General features: G+C 46.6%; 3 protein-coding genes across 3 annotated transcripts; 1 reads left to right on the forward strand and 2 right to left on the reverse strand.

Annotated features, from left to right (window-relative positions):
- The first annotated feature begins 4,443 nt into the window (after positions 1-4,443).
- Positions 4,444-5,573, forward strand: B3GNT4 (UDP-GlcNAc:betaGal beta-1,3-N-acetylglucosaminyltransferase 4). The gene has a single exon (XM_056859758.1). The coding sequence runs from the start codon at positions 4,444-4,446 to the stop codon at positions 5,533-5,535; it is 1,092 nt and encodes a 363-aa protein (XP_056715736.1). The 3' UTR covers positions 5,536-5,573.
- A 3,686-nt stretch (positions 5,574-9,259) lies between these two features.
- Positions 9,260-13,617, reverse strand: DIABLO (diablo IAP-binding mitochondrial protein). The gene is made up of 5 exons (XM_056859764.1): positions 13,501-13,617; positions 12,147-12,278; positions 11,449-11,559; positions 10,339-10,435; positions 9,260-9,488 (listed from the first exon to the last, which is right to left on the reverse strand). Exons 1-5 carry the CDS (start codon positions 13,594-13,596, stop codon positions 9,274-9,276), a joined length of 651 nt encoding a protein of 216 aa, XP_056715742.1. The 5' UTR covers positions 13,597-13,617; the 3' UTR covers positions 9,260-9,273.
- A 6,922-nt stretch (positions 13,618-20,539) lies between these two features.
- Positions 20,540-22,311, reverse strand: LOC130486491 (uncharacterized). Its single transcript, XM_056859766.1, has 2 exons — positions 22,226-22,311; positions 20,540-20,752 (listed from the first exon to the last, which is right to left on the reverse strand). Exons 1-2 carry the CDS (start codon positions 22,242-22,244, stop codon positions 20,568-20,570), a joined length of 204 nt encoding a protein of 67 aa, XP_056715744.1. The 5' UTR covers positions 22,245-22,311; the 3' UTR covers positions 20,540-20,567.
- Between the last annotated feature and the right edge of the window lie 538 nt (positions 22,312-22,849).

A 22,849-nucleotide genomic window follows, 5' to 3' on the forward strand; every position in this document is an offset into this window, starting at 1 on the left:
GTCCCGCCCCTGCGGGGCGGGGCGGGGTGGTCGAGGAGGGGCTGCCGGCGCTGCAGGGCTGGGCTGGGCTGGCTGGCGAGGAGACGGCCAGCGCCGGCAGGCGAGGCGCGGTGCAGGATCGCAGCGCAGCGCATCTCGGCGCCCTTGGCCACGCCGAGCAGGTCGTCCTGGGCGGCGGCGGCCCCGGGGAGGCGACGCTCCCGGCGGGAGACCCGGCCGCCCCGGCCCTTGCAGGGCTGCCAACCTCCCGGCGGGGCCTGGAGGTCCCGCGCGATCCCGGCCGGTCTCCAGCCCGCCGAGGTCAGTCCCCTGGAGAACGCGGGGGGTGTGGAGGGGAGGGCGTCGTGCCCCTCCCCACGACCTGCTCCCCAAATCTCCGGGAATGTCCCGCCCTGGAGGGGGAAAGCTTCGCCTCTCCCCCCACCCCGGACCAACCCCGCCGCCGAGGATGCTTTGTGTGCCCCGGTCACGCCCTCCCCCCCCCGCGCTGCCTTTCGGGCGGGCCGAGGCTGCAGCCGCTTTAGCGTGCCCGGGCTGGGGGGGGGGGATGGAGATGCTGAATTGGTGCCTGCCGGCCTGCTGCCGACGCCCCCTCCCCTTTCTTTCTGCTGGGAAGGAAAGCTGACGGTCCCTGGTTGGCGGGGGGGGGGGAACTCCGGGAGAAAAGCGTGCTCCGCCGCGATGCCCCTTGCATGGTGGGGTCTCCTCCAGCCAGCTGCCCGCTTAGGCAGCGGTAGAGCTGCCCTCGGACTAGGCGAGGCCTGGACCCGGGGGGTCAGTCTGCTTTGCAAATCGTGCTTGCAACTGCCTGCCTCTGGGTTGCGCCCCTGGTGCTGCTGGGTCCTTTCCTTTATCCCTTAGAAGCTCCTTGATCCATTGATCTTGAGCAGCGTGATTTTGGATCTAATGTTTGAGGGATATGAGGACTGAAACAAATCTTGCCACTGACAATGTAGCCTTGGGATCCCTGTCACTTAATAAAAAAGGCATTATGTCAGAGATAGAGGCATTAGATTTATATGTTAAAAGGGGAGAGATGTAACGTGATCGGAGTTCCTCCTAAAAGCGGCATTCCAAGAGGGCAGGAGGCTAATGAATCAGTAGAGCCAGAAGAGCAAGGACAGGTCCTGTCTGGGTAGGGTATGTTCAAAATTCTGCGTTGCAGGACCATGGAGTGGTTTGCATTCAGTTTAGCTAAACAGAAGGCTTTGTGGTCTCCCATCCAAATACTAGCCAGGAGCGACCCTGCTTAGCTTCTGAGATCTGACGAGATCGGGCCAGCCAGGCCCACCCAGATCAGGCCTTTTGCCATTTTACAGAAGAGGAAACTGAGGCTGTCTCGGGTAGCTGTAGCCTCACCTACTCTTGGAACTTGTCTCCCTGCTCCCTTTGGGGTGTGCTGGATTGCCACATTCCCCTCCACCCCGCAGTTGGATCCTCTTGAGTCAGAGCACGGTGGGGCTTAAGCACACTTAACCTGGCAGTTGGAATGCACCTGTGGCACCTTCAAGACAAGATTTCAAGCTGCCACAGAGCCAGCATGGTGTAGTGGTTCAGAGCGGTGGTTTGGAGCGGTGGACTCTGATCTGGAGAAATGGATTTGATGCCCCACTCCTCCACCTGAGCGGCAGAGGCTTATCTGGTGAACTGGATTTAGCCAGCTGGGTGACCTTGGGCTAGTCACACTCCCTCAGCCCCACCTACCTGACAGGGTGTCTGTTGTGGGGAGGGGAAGGGAAGGAGATTGTAAGCTGGTTTGAGTCTCCCTTAAGTGGAAGAGAAAGTCGGCAGGTGAGTGGGCAAAGACCATCTTTTTATGTCAACAGGTAAATTTACCTAGGGCTTAACCTTTCCTTCTGCCAAATGGTTCTTGCTGTTGCTGCTTTGCACTCTGCAAAGTCTTCAGTTGCTGTTTGAGAGCTTTGGTAAGCAATACAACTTGAGGCTTGATTCATAGAGTGAGTTGCAGAGTGCCAGGGATTCACAAAATTTGTGTCCAGTACATAAGAAAAGTCCTGCTGGATCAGACCCAGGCCCACCAAGTCCGGCAGTCTGTTCACACAGTGGCCAACCAGGTGCCTCCAGGAAGCCCCCAAACAAGACGACTGCAGCAGCAGCATTGTCCTGCCTGAGTTCCACAGCACCTACTATAATAGGCCTGCTCCTCTGATCCTGGAGAGAATAGGTATGCATCATGACTAGTACCAAAGTTTTTCAAAGAGTCCTGCCTGAGTCACAGCAGAAGGGAAGTCATGCTGGGCTGGCTGGGGAAAGGGATGTTTCCTTCCACCCCAGGTGGCTGTTTCCCGGAACTCAGGCAGTTTTGGATCCCATGCTCGTCATCTGTGGCTGCTGACTGGCATTTGCTTCTTTGACCAATTTGCAAGCTTAGGATGGAAGGCTCTAGCATCCAGTTTAAATGGCAGAGTTTGGATTCCTGGACAATTACTCTACCGTAGGCTGCATTGCCCTGGTGGTGGAGCAAGTGCAGGTGTCCAGGAGCATAGCAGGACCTTGAGTGAGATTTGAATCCAGAACGCCCTGTGTGCTGCAACAGGCACAGTTTCCCCATGGACTGACTTAATTTGTTGTGGAGAGGTCCACATGTGCAGCAACTGCTCAGGCACGGAGCTTCACCCTACCTTGAAGTCGGCAGTGAAACCCAGTGTAGGCACACCCTGTGTACACTTAGTCCCCAGCATGCATCAGGAGCCCTAGATTTGAGCCAATTGCCCATAAGATTTCAAGTATGTATGCAGGTATGAGGGCCAGTAGACTGCTTTTGGGGATGCTGTCGGGTGGGAATGGAAGCTGCATTTCTCAGAGTTTGAACCCAGAGCAAAGGCAGTTCCTGCATGGGGGAGGGGCTGTGGCTCAGTTTGTAGAGCATCTGCTCAGCATGCAGAAGGTCCTAGGTTCAATCCCCGGCATCTCCAGTTAAAGAGACTAGGCAGGTAGGTGATGTGAAAGACCCCTGCCTGAGACCCTGGGGAGCCGCTGCCAGTCTGAGTAGACAACACTGACTCTGATGGACCAAGGGTCTGATTCAGTTTAAGGCTGCTTCAGGTATTCATGTGAATAGAGCAGGTATCCTTTGGGAAATAGGTTAGGGACTTGTGAGGGGATTGAGGGAAATAACCCAAGAGACAAGCTAACCCTTTTCAACAGGCTGAGATTCTCGGGTTTAAGGAGGAGTTCGAAAAGTAATACCGTAAGTCTTTCTTCGTCTGCCGGAATCACCCTTTCAGTTCAGTCAAGTGGTGTGTGTGTGGGGGGTGAAATTGTAACTGTTTTAAAGCAGAGTTCTGCTGTCCCTTGCTTTAAAGAACTGATTGCTTGTTACATTCCTTGCCATATCCACCAAACCACTAAGCATTGAGCCCTTCTAAAGAAGAGACAATAAACATATTCGTTGTGCTGTGAAAAAGTAAGTGGTGGTGTGAATCACTGAAAGAGAAGGGGAGGGAGGCAGTAGTCGAAATTATCTCTGGCTCCTGTTCTGCCTCCCCAGCCTTCCTCTATAAAAGCAGCATGTAATCCAGCACAGTAATTTGTTGTTGTTTTTAATGTAGTTTTATTTGTTTTTTATAAGGGGTACAGAAAAAAGAAAATGGAAAAAGCAAATAGGGGAAATATCAGAGTTTGGCCTGTGCCCAGGCTGGCTCCACCATCTATCTTAACCCCGTAGTCTCTCTTATATTAATTCAAAGTTTAACTAATATTCCAGTAACTGTTACTAATTAGAAATTGAACTGTTTATATTGGTCTTAATGCAATAGACTATTATACACATCAACCTTGGTTGCTGGCTATATCTATGTTTCCGTTATAAAATTGTGTGTGAACAACCTATGATCAACAATAAGTAACATACATTTTTCTAATCTAAATTATCTGCTGTTCTACTTTGTTATTAAAGTACCAATGACCTTTTTCATAAACATTAAATCACCTATATCTATCAAAAATGGCCCCCACATCTGCTTGAATTCGTCAATCGGCTTTCTTCACAGTAATTTGTTAACACTGCCTTACGATCCCTCGCCGCCCAGCCAGAGCTAAATAAACTTGGTCACTGCTGCTGGAAAGTGTGACGGGGTGGGTGGGGGCTGAGAAGGCCCTTGGCCGTCGCAGCGAAGGACCTAGCCTGGGGCAATGCTGAAGAACGATGGACCATCCAAACCCAGCAGGGGCTGCAGTCACCGAAGCTGGCGATTGTGTACAGTGGCGTTGATGGAAATACGGACGTGGGGTTGTATGTAGGTACCAAGTGAGAAGGAATCCCTGTTCTTACACATCTCTAACATTTCAAACAGAGCAGAGCGTGCACAAATTTATTTTGCTTCAACTCTGTCGCTTAGGTTTGACAGCGGCAGATTGGCCAGTCTAACAACGCTGTGTCTTTTAACCACACAGGGTCTCAGACCTTCTTTGGCGTTCAAGATGCATCCCAGGATAAGGACATTTGCCATGTACATTTTGTCCATCTTCTTGCTCGCATGCCTGGTATACTTAAAGAGAGACACCAAGTCGGTTGTGTCTACAGCAACCGGGAAAACGCACAAGCCGCCACAGAAGCATGCCTTACGGCTCCCTGAACAGGTGGAGCCGAGCGAATGCACGCCGGACCTTACCGTTGCCAATTCCTCTACCTCCCTCCCTGAGGTCCACCGAGTCTTCTTAACGTACAAGCACTGCCGGCACTTCTCAACTTTGCTGAAGCCCACGGGTTGTGATGCCAACACCTTCCTGCTGCTGGCTATCAAATCCGCCCCCGTCAACATAGATCGCCGAGTGACCATCAGGAACACGTGGGGGAAGGAAACCATCGTTGGTGGCAAATCGGTGAAGCTGCTGTTCTTGGTCGGTCGTTCAGAGGTCAAAGTTCGGGCTCACTCCCTCCAGCAGCTTCTGGTGTACGAGAGTCAGGAATTCGACGATATTGTCCAGTGGGATTTCGTTGACAACTTCTTCAACTTGACCCTGAAGGAACTGCATTTCCTTCAATGGTACGCCGCTGATTGTCCGCACGCCCGCTTTGTGCTGAAAGGGGACGATGACGTGTTTGTAAACATCGACAATATCATTGCGTTCCTTAAAGATCTGGACCCGCAGAAGGATCTTCTCGCTGGAGATGTCATCAGCAAAGCCCGGCCGATAAGAAACACCAACATCAAGTATTTTATACCGGAATCGATGTACCGGGAGCCTTTCTACCCCCTCTACGCCGGTGGCGGTGGCTACGTCATGTCCCAGACGACGGTGCAACGGCTGCAGTTGGCAGTCGAGAACACGGAGCTCTTCCCGATAGACGATGTCTTTGTTGGGATGTGCCTGGCCAAAATGGGGATGACTCCAGTTCACCACACCGGCTTTAAGACCTTTGGAATCCAGAGGCCGTTTAATCCGTTTGATCCCTGTCTGTACAGAGAACTGATGATCATACACAAACTGAGCCCAACGGAGATGTGGGTCATGTGGACGTTGATGAAAGACGGCGGACTTAGATGTGCCATGTCAGTAGCTCACAAATGATAGAAGCGATTTGAGGGCCTCTGGCAAAATACAATGTAGCTGAGACTTTGTCAGGAGTTGGCTTAAACTGTTATTAACAGATAAGTTTTTGTTAAAGTCTAATTGTTTATGGTAGGATAACTTTTGCACTGATACTTTTTTTTCCTCCCTAAAATAATTGTTTACAGAAGTCTTAAACATTTGGACCAAGAGCAGGTCTGGTTTCTGGTTCCCCTGCTCAGGATGTGTATCCTGCTGGGTGCTTGCCTTACTTACCAGGTGATTTGGGGAGTGGGTTTCAGCCTGCAGGGTGATCCTAGTTGTACGGGCAGGGCATGGTCTAGCCAAAGACAAGCATTTATAAGTCTGAACTCTAGTCGGTGGAATCAGATGACATTTGTCTAGATTGTGTCTACATGTTTGGGGGCGGGCTGCTCCACGGAGACTTCTTTAGTTCAGAGCAGACCTGTAATGCCTTGAGCAAGAAACATACGTATTATGCTTCCCTCGAAGTTAAAGCATGATGCAGGTGAAGGTGTGCAATTAACTTTAGACTCACCTTCTCAGTGGGTGATAAAGGAGACCAAGAAGAGAGTCCAAGGAGTTCTGTGAGAGCGTAAAAACGAACCGAGTTGGATCCTGCGGATTCGTTCTGCTAGAGGAGGTCTTTTCCTCCAGGGGAAGGAGGCTACCCCACACAAGAGGCTGGAGGGAAGGGCCGCTGCTAAAACAAATCTGCCAACTCCAACCGGTTGAGTTCCTCTTTATCTCCCACAGAGACCCTGGCTTGGCTACAGCTTTAAACCAGCGGGTTAACTACTTTTTGGGGGGAATTACTTCCCTATTGGGAATTTCTCAAAGCGTAGCTCTGCGAAGGAGCTGAGGCTTCCTAGGAAAGGATTCTCTGTGCCCTACCAAAATGGCAGTTGGTTACTAGAAACCACTTGGTAGGGAGGGAAGCCCCTGACAAGTACGCCTGTCATGTAAATGTTCCCTTGAAGCAGCAGCTCTCCAGAAACAAGCCTTTAGTCTGAAGGCTACGGTTACATTTTGGCTTTGGCCGCCGCCCTGCCAGGCTGAAACCTCGGGCTGTTCTTATCTGGTAACAGGTACTAAACATTCCAAGAGGTGTGGACCTGCCAGGCGCCACACTTTACACATTCCCTCTTAACCAGCCCCAGTCCGGGAGCACATTTAGTTTGATACTAATTTCTCACTAATCATGTTTTCCACCAGCATTTGTGCTTAAAAGTCACTGACACTGTAGGGCGGCCGAAGGGGCACCCCCACCAAACCCTGGCCTCCCGTCCTTTTCCTTCACAGCAGAGCTGAATAAACAGTTTTGAAAATATAACTACTGAGCATTTCTGTGTTGCTAAAAAGAAACAACAGAGCAACGTCACAGAAGGCACAAATAGAGGGACAATAAAAATTTATGACGTTTGGAAAGATGGGTTGGGGGGGAACAGGAAATGCATCATCCAGCCTGGTAACTGTCCACATGCCAGGCCTTCAGCAGAGTGAGGGAGAGGTATAAACACACACCCAGTCACAGAAGGGGTAATAAACTGGCAAACTGCTGGCTCTTTTAGGCTGTCAGGATACCACTCACAACGGCTTGCAATCCGCCAGGCAAGGTTGGTGCAGTGTTACAGCTGAGTTGTGGACAGCCTTTCCGCTCTTGCTGAAATTCATTTATTTTTGGGGGGGCAGGGGGGTGCAAGCTGGCCCCGCCATCATTTACAGAGACTCACAACCTGTTCTCCCTTCTCACCCACCCCAGCGCTCTGATCCTGACAGGATAGTCTTCCTCCAAAGTTGAGATGCCACCTCATGGATCAGAAATCCATGTGGATTTTTGTGCTGGGGGGTGGGTGGATTTTTCTGTTCCTGAAAGTGATGTAACATTTGTCACACGTCTGCTTCAGAGAAGGGAGGGAAATACTAGTTTACTTGCAGTCTAATGCTATAGCAGTGAGGTCTCCCCAGGGATGTTTAGTAGAGCTAGCATTAGCAGTTACTGCCCTGGCAGGGCCCCGTTTGAATGTCATTTCCATGGATGATGATGTACAAAAAGCACTTCAGAGTTCAAAATGTTTTGCGCAAATGTGGTTATTGTCGTGTTGTCTTTGTAAAGTGTGTTGCAGTAATCAGCACCAAGAGTGAATAACTGGAGCCAGGCATGGAAGAAGAGTAGGAGCTGCTGAAGGGGCGGAGGCTCAGTTACCACCCATGTGTGTACATACAGGGGCGGGGTTGGGAACAAGACTACAGGTTGCTTGACCTCTTGCAACCATCTGTCTTCATCTGCAAGCAGCAGTTACCTCTCTGCCCCATTGGGTTTCAGCTGCAATTTCAAAGAACTTCTCTCCAACGTGTGTTTGAATAAGATTTAAAAGAACAAACTAAGCAATCTGTTTCCTGCTGGAAGCATTAGAGACAGACTGAGGTTTAAATGCAGCCCAGTCTAAAGTTGCATCAGGGTATGAAAGGTGAGATACGAGTCCATCTGAGTGTCCCGTTGCCTTTGACTTTTTGTAGCAATTGCTTGTCCCGCTCAGTGGTTTGAAGGAGTAACGCCTGCCTTTGTTCAAACTGGACTATCACCATGGCCAAAGAGTAAACAGACAGCCTTCTGTACAGTGAGAAACCCAACCACAAGACCTTAGCAAGCACGTGACACTCATGCAACTAAGCCTGTTTGTGGGAAGAGGAGATGGCCAAAGCGGAAGCTGACTGGCTGTGGTTCTCTCCACTGCTAGAGTGTCTTTTGGCAGCAGTATGTGTGTGGGAGGAGTTAGAAGAAAGTCTAGAAAAGGAAAGGGAAGAGGGTCAGAGGGTTTTCTGCAGACAACTGAGATAGTGGAAGGTGCTGCTGCATTTCTTGGCTGAGCAGGGCCAGTGATGAACACATGAAGTTGCCTTCTACTGACTCAGACCCTTGGTCCATCAAAGTCAGTATTGTCTACTCAGACCGGCAGCGGCTCTCCAGGGTCTCAGGCAGAGGTCTTTCACATCACCTACTTGCCTATAAGATGCCGGGGATTGAACCAGGGACCTTCTGCATGCCAAGCAGATGCTCTACCATTGAGCTACAGTCCCTCCCCATTCAGAAGCACATACAGACTAGGACTGAATGCTCTGGGACCCACAGACAGGAGTCTGGCTCACTTTGGTGCCACGGTACAAAGTGGAGGAAGTCGCTTTAGTTACAATTAATTGTTGCCTTTTATTTAAAAACAGGTTTCGGTGCAAACAGTCCGCATTACATAATTAGAAAAAAACCCACAAAAGAGGCATCAATCTTTCTGGCTAGGAAGTGCAACTCAGTCTTAAGTTTCAGATGCAATTAATCCTTGGCATGACCTCATTCCCTTCACAAAACAACTAAATGTTTTCTGATGTAAAAAGACGCAGCCCTCTTGGATTTACTGAAGCCTACAATTGTCTCCAGACACCTGGGAGTTCAACGGATGTTACTGAGGCATTGCTATTAGTTGTTCCAATAATACATCTCCACAGGCAGCAATGTGTGTTTTGGCCAGCTACTTTCACATTTGCGCGTTTAAATAAACAAGTTCCCACCCGATCAGAAGCACAGCTCCCAAGGTCTGGGCCCTGCGTCAGGCTAGCCTGGCAAGACAAAGGAAAGGTTGCCAGTAACCTTATGGCCCCAGTATTTCAACTTGATCGTGTTGATTTTCCCCACCCAGCAGCTGAACTAGTGGTGAAATCCTCGAGGCAGCCAATCAACAGGCTTTAGTCTTCGCGAAGGTAAGCTTCTTCAGCCTCCTCACTGCTGGCCTGTTGACCAGCAGGCAGCAAAGGGTCCTCTTCTTTCAGTTTCAGGAGTTCTTCGGTCTGAGCTTCAGCCAGCTTGGTCTCTGCCTTCTGCGACAGCTGCCGTATCTCGTGCACCTGGCTCTTCACCAGCTGAATATGGTTTTGTGCTGAAACCAAGGCTTGATCAGCTCCTGCAACAGGGAAGTGGAGGTCAGGTTGGCTTTACATGCCCACGGTGTGTGGCCTGGAAGCCCAGCTGCGTGACACAGGGCTCTGTTCTGACCTCGACACTTCACTCCTTTGCTGTGAGTTTATCTATCACAGAAAGCACACATGAATGCATGAAGCTGCCCTTGGTCCATCAAAGTCAGTATTGTCTATTCAGACAGGCAGCAGCTCTCCAGGGCCTCAGGCAGGGGTCTTTCACATCACCTACTTAAAGCCTAGTCCCTTTAACTGGAGATGCCGGGGATTGAACCTGGGACCTTCTGCACGCCAAGCAGAGGCTCTACCACTGAGACACAGCCCTTCCCACACAGTGCCGTGTAACAACTTACACAACTTGGGTCATGCACATGCTAGGCAAAAGCTTTGTCTGCAGTTCTCTATTCTGTTGCTCCTTTTTAGACACCATCTCATTCCTTAGGCAACAACAATCCCAGGAGGTGAGATCTTTCCTAAGCTGAGGTGAGGGTATTTTGTGTGTGTGGGTGTGTGGGAGGGGAATGCCTCCACAGAAATGTAATTTCCTCTTATTAAGAGGAACTGCTTTCCTCTTATTAAGAGGAACTACCTTATTAAGAAACCGTCTTTCAAAATCATTGATACTTTGGAGGCTGCGTAGGGTAACCTTTGAGAGGAAGACTTAAATGCACGCATGAAGGGCATACAGATGTGGATCAAGGCCTTAACTTCTGGGCACAATTCAAAGAAATGCAACTTTTTTTGCTAAGCACAATCTCTATGGAAAGGGAAAAGAGCTGGGTGCTACTGGCATCCCGTCAGCCTCTGACCATAGGGATAGTCATCAGTTAACAATACCTGACTGGTACGCTGCCTCTGCCGCCATCTCAGAAAGGCGCAAGGCTGTTCTCCACCTGGACTCGAGCTTCAGGTACGCTTGCTGCTTTGTCGTCACCTAATTAGAGCCAAACGACACATCAGAAACACCACCTGAGCCTGTCCGTAAAAGCCATCGGATTCAAACAAACAGCAACATGTTCACATTTGCCCTTCTGACAGCAGCTCACTGCTTGGCTTCCACCTTTTTACAGACTCGAAGGCAGGCACTAGCTACTGGGAAAAGCAGACTTTGTGAGCATCAATGGAGCAGGAACCTGAACTCAGGACTCTCCCTTAAAATCTGTGGGGAGGCCTACTTGACTTGGACTTGGGCCGGCAGATGCCCGCATTAGCCAATGGGATTATTTACTGGAAAAGAAAATGAAATGTCTAGGAATTACAAATGACATGGTAAAGACTATAGAGATCAAAGAAATAATTAGTCTAATCAAAATGCGAGTAAAGGAACTGGACTTCAACAGTATATCTGTTAGGGCTCGTAGGGTGTGCTCACCCTCCTCTTTGGGTATTGCCATTCTGATGCAACTGCCGAAGTATTTCTATTGCCTGACAATACCAAAACTCAGAAGAGCTTTTACTTTGGCAAGAACGACTGCCCTTCCTTCGGCGGTTTTGGAGGGCAGATATTAAAAAAGTGCCATACTCAAATAGAACATGTAGATGCTCGCATGATAAAGCTGAAACTACTGAAGATATGATCATGGAGTGTCCTATTTTTAATGATCTGAGAGCCAGTTTAATTAATCCTTTATTTATAAATATGGAAAGGTCCAATGAGGCATCTCACAGTACGAGGGCGCAGGTGATGTGGCTGCTCTCAGATACAAATGATTCTGTTACTCTGTCTGTGGCAAAGTTTATAAGGGCAATAATTAAATACCAAAAGAATTACACTAAGTAAGGCATTTTTTTTCTTTTATTTTCTGCTCAAGGCCATAGCTGTAAGAGCAGAGATAGATGATAGACAGACAGACTCTCGAGTTCAACTCCAGAACGGCTGCAAGCTGGAGCACTCTGGCCCTTGAAGAGCAAGACACACCAGGTTCAAGAGCCTGGCTGGTCGCTTACCTCGACTCGAGCACCAATGATCACCTGCCAGACAGCATCCTCCTCTTTGGAGTTCATTTTCCCAAGGAGCTGCGTGTATTTCTGGTACAGTGACACCAGCGCGTACACCGCCTGCATGGGGGAACAGGGGTCTGGTTAGAGGCCAGCTGCTTGGCTAAATATCCACTATACCAACAGGGGAGTGGTACCCAAAGCACATACATACAGGAAAAAAACCCACTATACACCTGAATGTGATCAACTATATAATTTCAGAAAGGTGATTTATAATTCCAAATGTACACTTACAATATTCAAAATACTTATGTCTAAACAATGCAAACTATCCATACAAGGTTTCGCGATTATATCCTTGTTTCGCATCTTGACTGCCAGTTCAAACAGAATAATCTGCCTGGTAACAGGATTAGAATCAGAAAGAAAATGAAGCAGTCAAGATTCTCCTGTAAATAGCAAGACATAAAGCAACAGACTTCTGATGAAGCTGATGCAAAACAATGATAACCTTGTATGGATAATTTGCATTGTGTGGACATAAGTATTTTGAATATTATAAGTGTTCATTTGGAATTATAAATCACCTATATGAAATTATATGACTGATCACATTCAGGTGTGTAGTGGTATTTTTTTCCTGTATATATGGCTAAATATCCACAGCAGCATTTCCACTGGTGTCACGAGGCAGAGTCTCTTACCGTTGTGTACTCCGTGAGAGCATCGATTAGCGCGTACGTCGTTTGGGAGAGCAACGTCCCGGTGCTGTCAGTTACCAAAGAGACCGCTCGCCGGATCAAGGCTTCGTTGCTAAGCAGGCTCGGGTCATGTTTCTGGAAAACAAATATTAGGCGCTGGTCAGGCTGCTCTCCGATGGCACAGCCTCTCCGGAAGCTCGTGATAAGGAAACGTTATACACGGTTGGCAGCAAAAGGAAAAAGGGCGGCAGATAATCTGTATGCTGAGGGAACAAAGTCAATACTTCCTATTACCACTTTTCAAACAGCATTACAATCCTCATTTTATACCTGCAATAACCCTGTGTGGCATATTAGGGTTAGAGGTTGCTGGATCCAGCAGAAATTTCCACTAACCAAAAGGAGGGTTATTTTTTTGCTGATTTCCCCCTTCTGCTGCAGACTTTGACTCCTCCCTCACACTATTCCTAGGGGTCCTTTGTCCCAGCATTTCGGGAAGCATTTGGGGCTGTAAAAGGAGGCAAGGAAGTGTTGCTTCACCGACAGATATCTCTTCTGTCAGCAGAATTTTTTTTGGTGGGATCCAAGCCACCCACAGGCCATTATGAACGTTTAATACTTTCCCCAAGAGTTTGAGTTTCGTACTTCCACAGTTAAGGAAAAAAAAAACTGGTAGTATTGGTACACTCAAAAGTTTTAACAGCTAACTGGAGCCTATGGAGCTGTTCTGCTATTCATGCTGATTTGCTCTGATGCGAGGGCCCTTTCAGTGATGCAAACACCACAATTAGTGGGCAATTCCACAATATCCTGCTGTTCTTGGCTTTAGTGTTTCTGGTGACTGATGGCTGAAAATCAGAACATTTTACACCTGGGGCTGCATACAGTCTGTGCTCCTCTGACACAAGCAATATGATCTGCTTCAGTTTTATTTATCTTTAGTTTTAAGCTTCCTCCAATGAAGAATCCTATGCCACTGTTTGAAATGGTGGGCTGGTAACTATCTTTTGTGCTAATTCTGCCTCAGCATTGGATGACCAAGCTTCTCCTACTCCTGAAGCCAACTGAAAGGGACGGTGGAGAGGGCAAAATGGCTGTTTCCAACCACAAAAATAAACTGTTGCCCAGAGTGAACCATCAGCCTAGCCACTGGGCTGTCCCAGGGCTGCCAAGTAGCCACCACTGTCTTCATTAGAAAAGCAGAAAATAAATAAATCTCTAGTGTCCACACACCGATGTAATGAAGCAACCGCTTCTCCTTAACCGACATCAATCTGTGTTCCTTGCACTGCTGTTACACAATGCCAACGTATGTGCACCCCAGACCTGATACCAAGCTGCATTTCCTTAGGGTTACCTGTGCAATAGGAATGGCAGAGAGTGTTACTCCAAGCCCCAACGCTGCCACTTTGTTCCATGGTCCCCTCAGTCCTGAGACACAGCGAGTCCTCATGTCAGCCAGGATCGGAAAACTCCGCCTACGAGAGACACACCTGTTAAGTACCAGGGCATCCTGCTACCAGGTAACCATGCCCTTTTGGAGGCTGGTCCCACACATCTGGTGCCCTCGATCCACCAGCATCTGCCAGGAAGTCTGACTTTCACTCTTCTCCCCTTCAAGAAGCAAGGCACCTTTAGGCTATGCAATGCCTGACACAGATTAGCCACCCAGGAAATTTTACCTGGCACCATTAAAGATGGAGAGGGTTGCGTGTATGAAGGTGGAGGGCAATGCTTTTTCATTCACAACAGAAGGGGGCGGGAAACAATGTTAAAAGAAACGGCAGTTTGAAACAAGACCTAATAAAAAGAATAATCAGAGTGGATGCAGATCTTGTTTTGAACTGGCTTCTTTTTGTAGTGTTTTCTGCCTCCCCCCTTCTGTTGTAAATGTAAAAGCATCAACTTCATGGACATATACTCCTGTGCAGGTGATAACGTGAGCTCTCTCAATAAAGCTTATGCTGGAACAAAGTCTTTGAGATGCCACTGGACTCCTGTTTGTTTCTGCTGCTACAGACTAACATGGCTATCCATCTGGAATAAACTCTCCCTAAGTGTGCTGCTTATGGTCACATTATGAGACAGCAAGAATCACTAGAAAAGACAGTCATGCTAGGAAAAGTTGAGGGCAGCAGGAAAAGAGGAAGACCCACCAAGAGATGGATTGACTCTATCAAGGAAGCCACAGCCCTCAATTTGCAAGACCCGAGCAAGGCTGTCAAAGATAGGACATTTTGGAGGACATTGATTCATAGGTTTGCCATGAGTTGGAAGCGACTTGATGGCACTTAACACACACACACACACACACGTGTGCTGCTGAATGAACTGACCTGCCTCAATTTCTAAGAAGCCAGGTTGCATTCAGACATGGAAGTTACATATTGCTAGGATGGGTCCCAGCATGCTCTAGCTGGATGTATCCTGTATCATGCCCTGTTGGAAGTCCTATACAAGATAATAATGTAGTCCTTCAGGCTATCTCCACTGAAATTAGTGAGCTCAGACTGAAGTACTGCACAATGAATCAGGTAATGCCCTCCTGTCACTTTCACAGAACTGGTCTTTTGGTCAGGATTTTCAGTCTTGAGCTTTAAAAAACCAGGCTTGCTTGATTCCACACTGCACCTTCTGCTGAGAAGGCAAAGAAAGCCTTGATTTCTGGTAGGTTCTCTCTTATGTGGCTACAGAAGATCCACATGAAAAGGCACCAGATTTATTTTATGAAGCTACCCAAGATATAACCTGCTTGTCTGTTGCATCACATGCAAAGCTAGAGCCATTTTGATCTGAAATATTATATTCCCTGCTATGTTCTTGGCTATGTAAACGAGTGTGTTCTAACTTTGTTTCATCCCACACGTTTGGCCCAGTTACCAAGAAAGCATAAATGGTAACCTCATAGGGAAGATGGGATGCTGGAAATGGAAGTAGTACTTTGCCTTGATGTTTATTAGATTCTCTTCCTTAACAGATGATATTTAATTTTTCAGAATTTACACACCACCTTTCTGCCCTCGTACGGGCCACCAAGGCGGCTAACAAATTACCTACATAATAGTCAAAATTTTTAAAACCAACAAGAAACACATAATTCAAGCAATTAAAACCAGAGTTTTTATATACACACACACATAAAAAGAACAATTAAAACATTGGGCAGGAAGGATGGATCACTGTGGGAACGCCAAACAAAACGAAAAAGTTTTCACTTGCTGGTGGAAGACAGCAACAGAAGGGAGGGGCCATGGCTCAGTGGTAGAGCATCTGTTTGGCCTGCAGAAGGCTCCCTGGCATCTACAGTTGAAAGGACCAATTAGTAGATGATAGGAAAGACCTCTGCTGGAGACCCTGCAGTACTGACTTGAGTAGACAGTATTGACCTTGATGGACCGATGATCTGATTCACCAGATTAATGTGTTCAGTAAGGGAACAGACAGGTTTCCCCCAGGGAAACAGTTCCAGGACTCTACAATTTCTTAATGTACTTCAGCCTAAAAGGCAGGGATAGCTACTGACTGTGTGCACAGAGGCAGACATTTTTCAAGGTTTTCCCATGGAAATTGATCAATTTCTAAGTTATGTTGCATGAAATTAACCACGATGAATATTAGCTATTGACAGAAAACTTTTATGGAAGCTTGGCCATTTCAAAGTTGTAAGTAATAATTTTCAGGTGATTATCCCTAGAAACGGCTCAAAAATATAGATGTGTTTTTATTTATTTGGTGGTGGTGGAATAAAACCACAACTACACACAATTATCCATCTATTTAAAAAAAATTAGGTTCACTGAACTGGCTTCGATTTGACCTGCAAAACCAAAGCCTCATTGGTATATAATGTCATAGAGTCCACCCTCCAAAGAAACCATGTTCTCCAGGGTAATCGATCTCTGCCACCCTGGAGATCAGCTGAAATACTAGATCTCCAGCCACCACCTGGAGGTTACAACCAAGAAACAAAAAACCAAAGTGCTGTAATACAATACTGTTAGAAAATAAACAGCACACAAGCTCAAATTTATACACAATACTCTTATGTTTGTTGAATTTTTCAATACAGTATAAATACTCACTATAGTATACCTTATCAGTTTATATTCAGACAAATGATTTCTCAGGCTGTGGAAACGAAAGAGATCGTAATGTAAAAGTCTCAAAACAAGTTGGTAGATGTGAGTTCAAACAGGACGCTGAAGACAAGAGCGGTCGCGTCAATGAAGATCACAACGGTGTCCTGAGTGTGCCCAGAGGCTACTAGGGCTCTTCGCCTCCCTCAACTAGGCGAGGTTGGGGGACCGGGAGGTCCCAGCGCGGCCGGTAAAAGCCACGCTCCGAAGACTAACAGAGAGAACGTTCCATCCAGAAATGCTTTCGCCAATCGGCTTGATCAGCCCAGCTTTCATCGTTGTCACTTTCTGCAGACCTACACCTAGGTTTCTATGGCAGGATTCACAAAGAATTCTCCAGCCATTACAGTCTCTTTCGTTTCTTGGACATTTCCACAGCCTGAGAAATCATTTGCCTGAATACAAACTGATAAGGTATACTATAGTGAGTTGGTTCTTGTAGGTTATCCGGGCTGTGTAACCGTGGTCTTGGTATTTTCTTTCCTGACGTTTCGCCAGCAGCTGTGGCAGGCATCTTCAGAGGAGTAACACTGAAGGACAGTGTCTCTCAGTGTCAAGTGTGTAGGAAGAGTAATATATGGTCAGAAAGGGGTGGGTTTGAGCTGAATCAATACTCACTATAGTGAAAAAGGGCAAGAGTCCAGTAGCACCTTAAAGACTAACAAGGTATCTGAAGAAGTGAGCTGTGGCTCACGAAAGCTCATACCCTACCAGAAAATATTTTTGTTAGTCTTTAAGGTGCTACTGGACTCTTGCCCTTTTTTACTACTGCAAACAGACTAACACGGCTACCCACTGTGAATTCACTATAGTGAGTATTTTACTGTATTGAAAAATTCAACAAACATAAGAGTATGGTGTATAAATTTGAGCTTGTGTGCTGCTTATTTTCTAACCACCTGGAGGTTGGCAGCCGTCCTAAATCAAAACAGACTTTTAACAAAACACAAACTCCCTAAGAAAAGTCGAATCAGCGTGTAGGCCGCGACCAGGCAGCACGAAGCCGCCGCCCCCCAGCCGCCCCGCCCCCATCTCCCAGGCATGAGAGTCTGCTGGCTTCGCCTCCGAGGGAGGGACGCCGCCCAAGCAGGCCCTCGCGGCAAAAGCGCGGCCCTCCCGGCCGGGAAGGGCAGCCTCGACGCGGGCGGCTCCCCAAGACCCGCTCCAGAGCCCCCAAGAGATCCCCCCCCCACTTCCCCAGGTGGAGAGGGGAGAGCCCGGAGACCCCAGACGGGGCTCGAACCCTCGGGGCAGAAGCCCCGCTCGGAGAGCCCGCTCTCCCGGGGAGGAAGGGAGAGAGGGAGGCCGCCTCCCTCTCTCCCGGCCGGCCGCCTCCCTCTCCCCCTTCCTCCCCGGGAGAGCGGCCTCTCCGAGCGGGGCTTCTGCCCCGAGGGTTCGAGCCCCGTCTGGGGTCTCCGGGCCCTCCGGACGGGGGTGGGGGGGCGGCGGAGCGGGGAAGGAGCCGCCGCCGCTGCCGCTGCCGCCGCCTTCCTCGGGTACCTGAGGAGCGCGCAGCAGCCCCGCAGCCAGCGAGCGCGCAGGCCCGCCGCCGCCATCTTGGCTCCGCCGTGTTCTTGGGGGCGACGGAAATGACGCAACTTCTCTGAGCCGGCCGGTAACCATAGAGCCGAGGCGCGGCCTGTTCCCCCTTCCCTCCGCAAGGGGTCCGTTCCTTCCCCTCCCATCATCGTCTCTCATCCCACAGGATGCGGGGCGGGAAGGGGGGACAAAACGAGCCTGTCGGCACCTTCCAGTTTACATGAGAGGCCAACGTTTAAAGACTGGAGATTTTATATAGATATATAGATATATAGAGAGAGATATAGAGATAGAAATATAGAAATATAGATAGATAGATATAGATAGATAGATAGATAGATATAGATATATGTGTGTGTGTGTGTATATATATGTGTATATATATGTGTGTGTATGTATATATGTGTATGTATATATATATATGTGTGTGTGTGTGTGTATGTGTATATATGTATGTATTTATTTATATAACATTTAACAAAACAAGTACAAACAAATACAATAATAATAATTTAAAAAATAAGAAATAAACAGAACATACAAAAGAGTATCAATCATATGCTCTTATTAAGACATTCATGATTACAAAATTGTACAGTTCAGAAAACAAAAAATACCCTTTTGACCCTCCACCCACCTTAAAAAGTGACCCCCATCACCAGACGTCCGAAGAAGTGTCTTAACAGTTTTAAAAATTTCCATTAACAGTATAATAAAAAAGTAATAAAACTTGTTTCTATAACTCACTAACTAAATTAGTAAAATCCATTTTTGCCAGTTTATCCCAATATGTGACGGCCTTTGCCCAAATTTTTTTGAGGAGACTGGAGGTTTTGAAGCAGAGGCTAGACGGCCATCTGTCAGCAAGGCTGATTCTATGACCTTAGGCAGATCACGAGAGGGAGGGCATCCTGGCCATCTTCTGGGCATTGGAGTAGGGGTCGCTGGGGGTGTGGTGGTGGGGAGGTAGTTGTGAATTTTCTGCATTGTGCAGGGGGTTGGACTAGATGACCCTGGTGGTCCCTTCCAACTCTGTGATTCTATGACTGCCTAGATTGGAGCCCAGTAGCACTGCTAGGTAGGGGTGCCAACCCCCAGGTACTAGCTGGAGATCTCCTGCTATTACAACTGATCTCCAGCAGATAGATATCAGTTCCCCTGGAGAAAATGGCCGCTTTGGCCATTGGACTCTATGGCACTGAAGTCCCTCCCCTTCCTAGATCCTGCCCTCCTCAGGCTCCGCCCCAAAAACCTCCCGCCAGTGGCAGTGAGGGGCTTGGCAACCCAACTGCTAGTGTTGTCAACTCTGGGATGGGAAATTCCTGGAGATTTATAGGTGTAGCCTGGGAGGGGTGGTGGGGTTTGGGGAGGGACCTCAGCAGGGTATAATTCCTTACCATCCACCTTCCAAAGTAGCCATTTTCTCCAGGGGTAACAACATTTATCTCTTTTGTGCAACACTTCTTCATATTACATATTACATTTGTAATACAAGTCTTTCAAGTACACCTAATACGAAATAAATGGAGGCTCTATTGCTTTTTCTCTCTTTTGTGCAACAGTTCTTCATATATCACGAGTAGCTTATTTGCCTCCGAGTACACTCGTGATATATGAAGAAGTGTTGCACAAAAGAGAGAAAAAGCAATAGAGCCTCCATTTATTTTGTATTAGACGGTGTACTTGTAAGACTTGTATTACAAATGTAAAATATACCTTTAATCTGCAACCATATTATTGACTAGATATTCATGTACATACAAATATATTTATGAATATAGTGTGTTGGAAATAATGTTATACCAGAGGTTGGGTACCAGTTGATATATCACTAGTTTTGCACATATTGTGGGGGGACTCCCCCCTCCCATAATTTTTATTCAGATTTTCTCCAGGGGAAATGGTCTCCATAGTGTGGAGGAGATCAGTTGTAATTCCAAAAGGAATTTATTAGCGAATAGAATGCCATACTTTCCCCCTCTAAAACATCACAATGATTGTAAGAAATAGATAGTATAACTTTCTGGGGTAGTATAGATTTCTTTCCTTTTAAAATCAAGTTCTGCAGTTCAATGCCTGCATTTTTGTATTTCAGTTTGAAATGTACTTATGAAATTCACTTCACATCAGATGGGTATATCAGTTCTTATGGCCTATTCTTTGATTAGTAAAAAATTAAAATTACAAATTAATATAAACCATTCTAATTCAAATCAGATATCAGAGATAATACAAGACCAGCAGGTAATTATTTTATTGATTTCTCTTTTCAAAACAGAGAATAATCGCACAGTCCTTTATGCTTTTTCCAGGCAGCTTGGCTTCAGCAACTTCATTATCTTCAGATAAAGCAGGAAGTAAAAGCTGAAAATTAGAGTGGGTTTTAGAGAATACCATAAGCAAGGGGAAAATTGCAGTCAACATCAGAGCTTATTAAGGGTGATAAAAGGAGGGCAAGTTACAGCTTGACCAGCCAGCTTCTGCGCTTATCTTGGCTCTCTCCTAAAGAGATTAAAAGAAAGATGAGAGAGGATAGCTTTGCTGTTATTGCTATGAGATGCTGACTCCTGAGAAAAAAAGGTAAAATTTATGAACAAATCATTTGGTTTGTTGTTAATCATTAATCATGTAACAAAATTAAAGCTTGCAAAGTCCGTGGACTAAAAAGGGGGCGTTGTTGTGTTTATTGTTTAGGCATTGGACAGAACGGGGGGCCTTTGCAGCCGCAGGTGGGGTGTGTGTGGAGATGTCATTTAAGCACCAGGAAATAAGTGGTCCAGCCAGCCAACAGCAGGGCACCAAACAGCACCGTGTAACTGAACAGTACAAAAGCCAGGAGCTCCTTCAGCACCTTCAGGCAGTGGACAGCGAAGGAGTCTTGCATGATTCGGGTTCTGTAAGATGGTGGAGAGAAATGCGTGGGAACAGCCTGATCTGTAACGGAGACAAAAAAAAGGCATTGTAAAGTGGATGGCCCAGGCTAGCCTGTTCTTGTCAGATCTCGGAAGCTTAGCAGGATCAGCACTGGTTAGTATTTGGATGGGAGACCACAAAGGAATACCAGGGTTGCTACGCAGAGGCAGGAAGTGGCAAACCACCTCTGTTAGTCTCTTGCCTTGAAAACCCCATAAGGGGTTGCCATAAGTCAGCTGCGACTTGATGGCACTTTACACACTTTACGCATCTAAAAGAGTGGTTGAATCAACAGAGCCAACCACAAATTAGTTTTCTAACAGTGCCGTCCTGAGTAGAGTTGCAGTGAAGATGGATGTAACTCCGCTTAAAGGATAATACTGTAAGTTTGTAATAGTAGTTAGGCAGATTTGGAAACAGTTTGCAAATACTTGAATGGGAGACCACTGAAGAAGGCTCGGCAGAGAAAGGCAACGCCAAGCCACCACTGTTTTTCACTTGCCTTGAAAGCCCGTTGCTGGGGTAACCATAGGTCGGTTATGACTTGACACGTACATACATAAGAGTTATAGATTATAACTACTACCAGTTGATGGAAGGAGAAGGCCTAATGTGAGGAAATGAGACCACCAAAGTACTTTTCCCAATAGACCATCTGGAGAACATTTCTAGATGCATGGCTGGCAGTGCATTAACAACAATCAAAGGCACTAATCAAAGCAGCCCATCTTTCCAATGGAGCCCCCGTTAATATTTAATGCCATAATTGCCTCTAATGGACCGACTGGCAGAAATAAACATTCTTGTTTATGATTTGGGGGGGTTAAGTACAAATTGTTTGGCTTGCATCTTTGCTTCTGCCCAAAATAATCTGTGCAAGAGAGAAATGCTTGAATTCCATTCCCACTCAAATCAATACGTATACTTGTGTTACACAGTAAGCTACAGCAGTTCCTAAACTTCAGAAAAGTAAAATGAACAGCGGTTTTCAGCCCACAGGCTTTGGAGGTATACGCTTGGTTGCTCTATTGAATCCTGCAACATTTTACCGTTACTATGGTTTAATGAGTTATAACACTGTAAAGGTAAAAACTGCTACACTTTTCTAAGTGTAGGAAATATGTCAAAACTTAAATAACAACAACACTAATAAATCAGAAAGATAATAATTTACTTTGGTCTGAACAAGAGAAAATAAAGCCTGGATCAGGTTAGAACTAATCTAAAGGATTCTTTCTATTCTTAAAACTGTCAGGAACAAATTAAATCACCAAACACTTGTGATCATTTTAAAAGCTACGAGAAATGATTTAAACCCAGTTATTTATTAAACTAATCTGTTAATTATTTACAGTAACAGCATTATGTTTTATTGATATTCTCCTGGATCAAATATATAAAAGCTGCTGTCACCAGATAAGGAAACAGATCAGATAATCCTATTAATTTATGGGGGGGAAGAAATATTACGTTTGATGGGGAGAAATTGCTTACCCTGGATGAATGACGGCATTTGCTTGAAGTTGTTCTTTGCCTTTGTTTCTGGACTCTCTCTTGAATGTCTTGTTTGTAGAAAGCCTTGTGATGTCGCTGGATCTTCTTCTTGTTATATGTGAAGAGGCAGGCGTAATGAGTCTGTACGTACAAAGGATGCTTGTCCTAATGGACTAGGTGTGGTCGGGAATCTATTCGTGGATAGGACATACGCAGATCCTTCACTCATCCTTCATAGAGTACACAAATACTCATGGTTCTTTTAAAAAGTGGAAACGAATACCATGCAGTCAAAATAATTGTTTCCAGATTGCTAGTTGCTCCAGTTACTTGTAACTCCACCCCCCCCAATAAGCGTACAAAGTTACATTTGTAATCATTTCTTTTCAAAAACATCAAGGTGTATTTTTTTCCTGTACAGCAGATGCTTAAGATAATAATAGGACCCAGTAGGAAAAGAAGAGTGCATAATTCAAAGTAACATGTGGATGACACTCTGCTCTAGAAAACCCTGAACCAGTGCCTGGAGGTAGTTTTGAAGTGGAAGTGGGCTAATCCAGTGTGGTGTAGTGGTTAAGAGTGTTGGATGACGATCTGGAAGACCTGGGTTCGAATCCCCACTGA

This window comes from Euleptes europaea, chromosome 13 (assembly GCF_029931775.1).
Source record: "Euleptes europaea isolate rEulEur1 chromosome 13, rEulEur1.hap1, whole genome shotgun sequence".
Lineage (NCBI taxonomy): Eukaryota > Metazoa > Chordata > Lepidosauria > Squamata > Sphaerodactylidae > Euleptes > Euleptes europaea.

Bases quoted from the DNA above. Each gene is read 5' to 3' on its own strand.
- DIABLO (XM_056859764.1), bottom strand. From the start codon at position 13,596: ATGAGGACTCGCTGTGTCTCAGGACTGAGGGGACCATGGAACAAAGTG. The intron at 11,560-12,146 runs GTAAGAGACTCT...TCCCCCATGCAG, and splicing joins CTCTCACGGAGTACACAACG to GCGGTGTACGCGCTGGTGTC. The intron at 10,436-11,448 runs GTAAGCGACCAG...GGCTCTAATTAG, and splicing joins TCATTGGTGCTCGAGTCGAG to GTGACGACAAAGCAGCAAGC.
- B3GNT4 (XM_056859758.1), top strand. From the start codon at position 4,444: ATGCATCCCAGGATAAGGACATTTGCCATGTACATTTTGTCCATCTTC.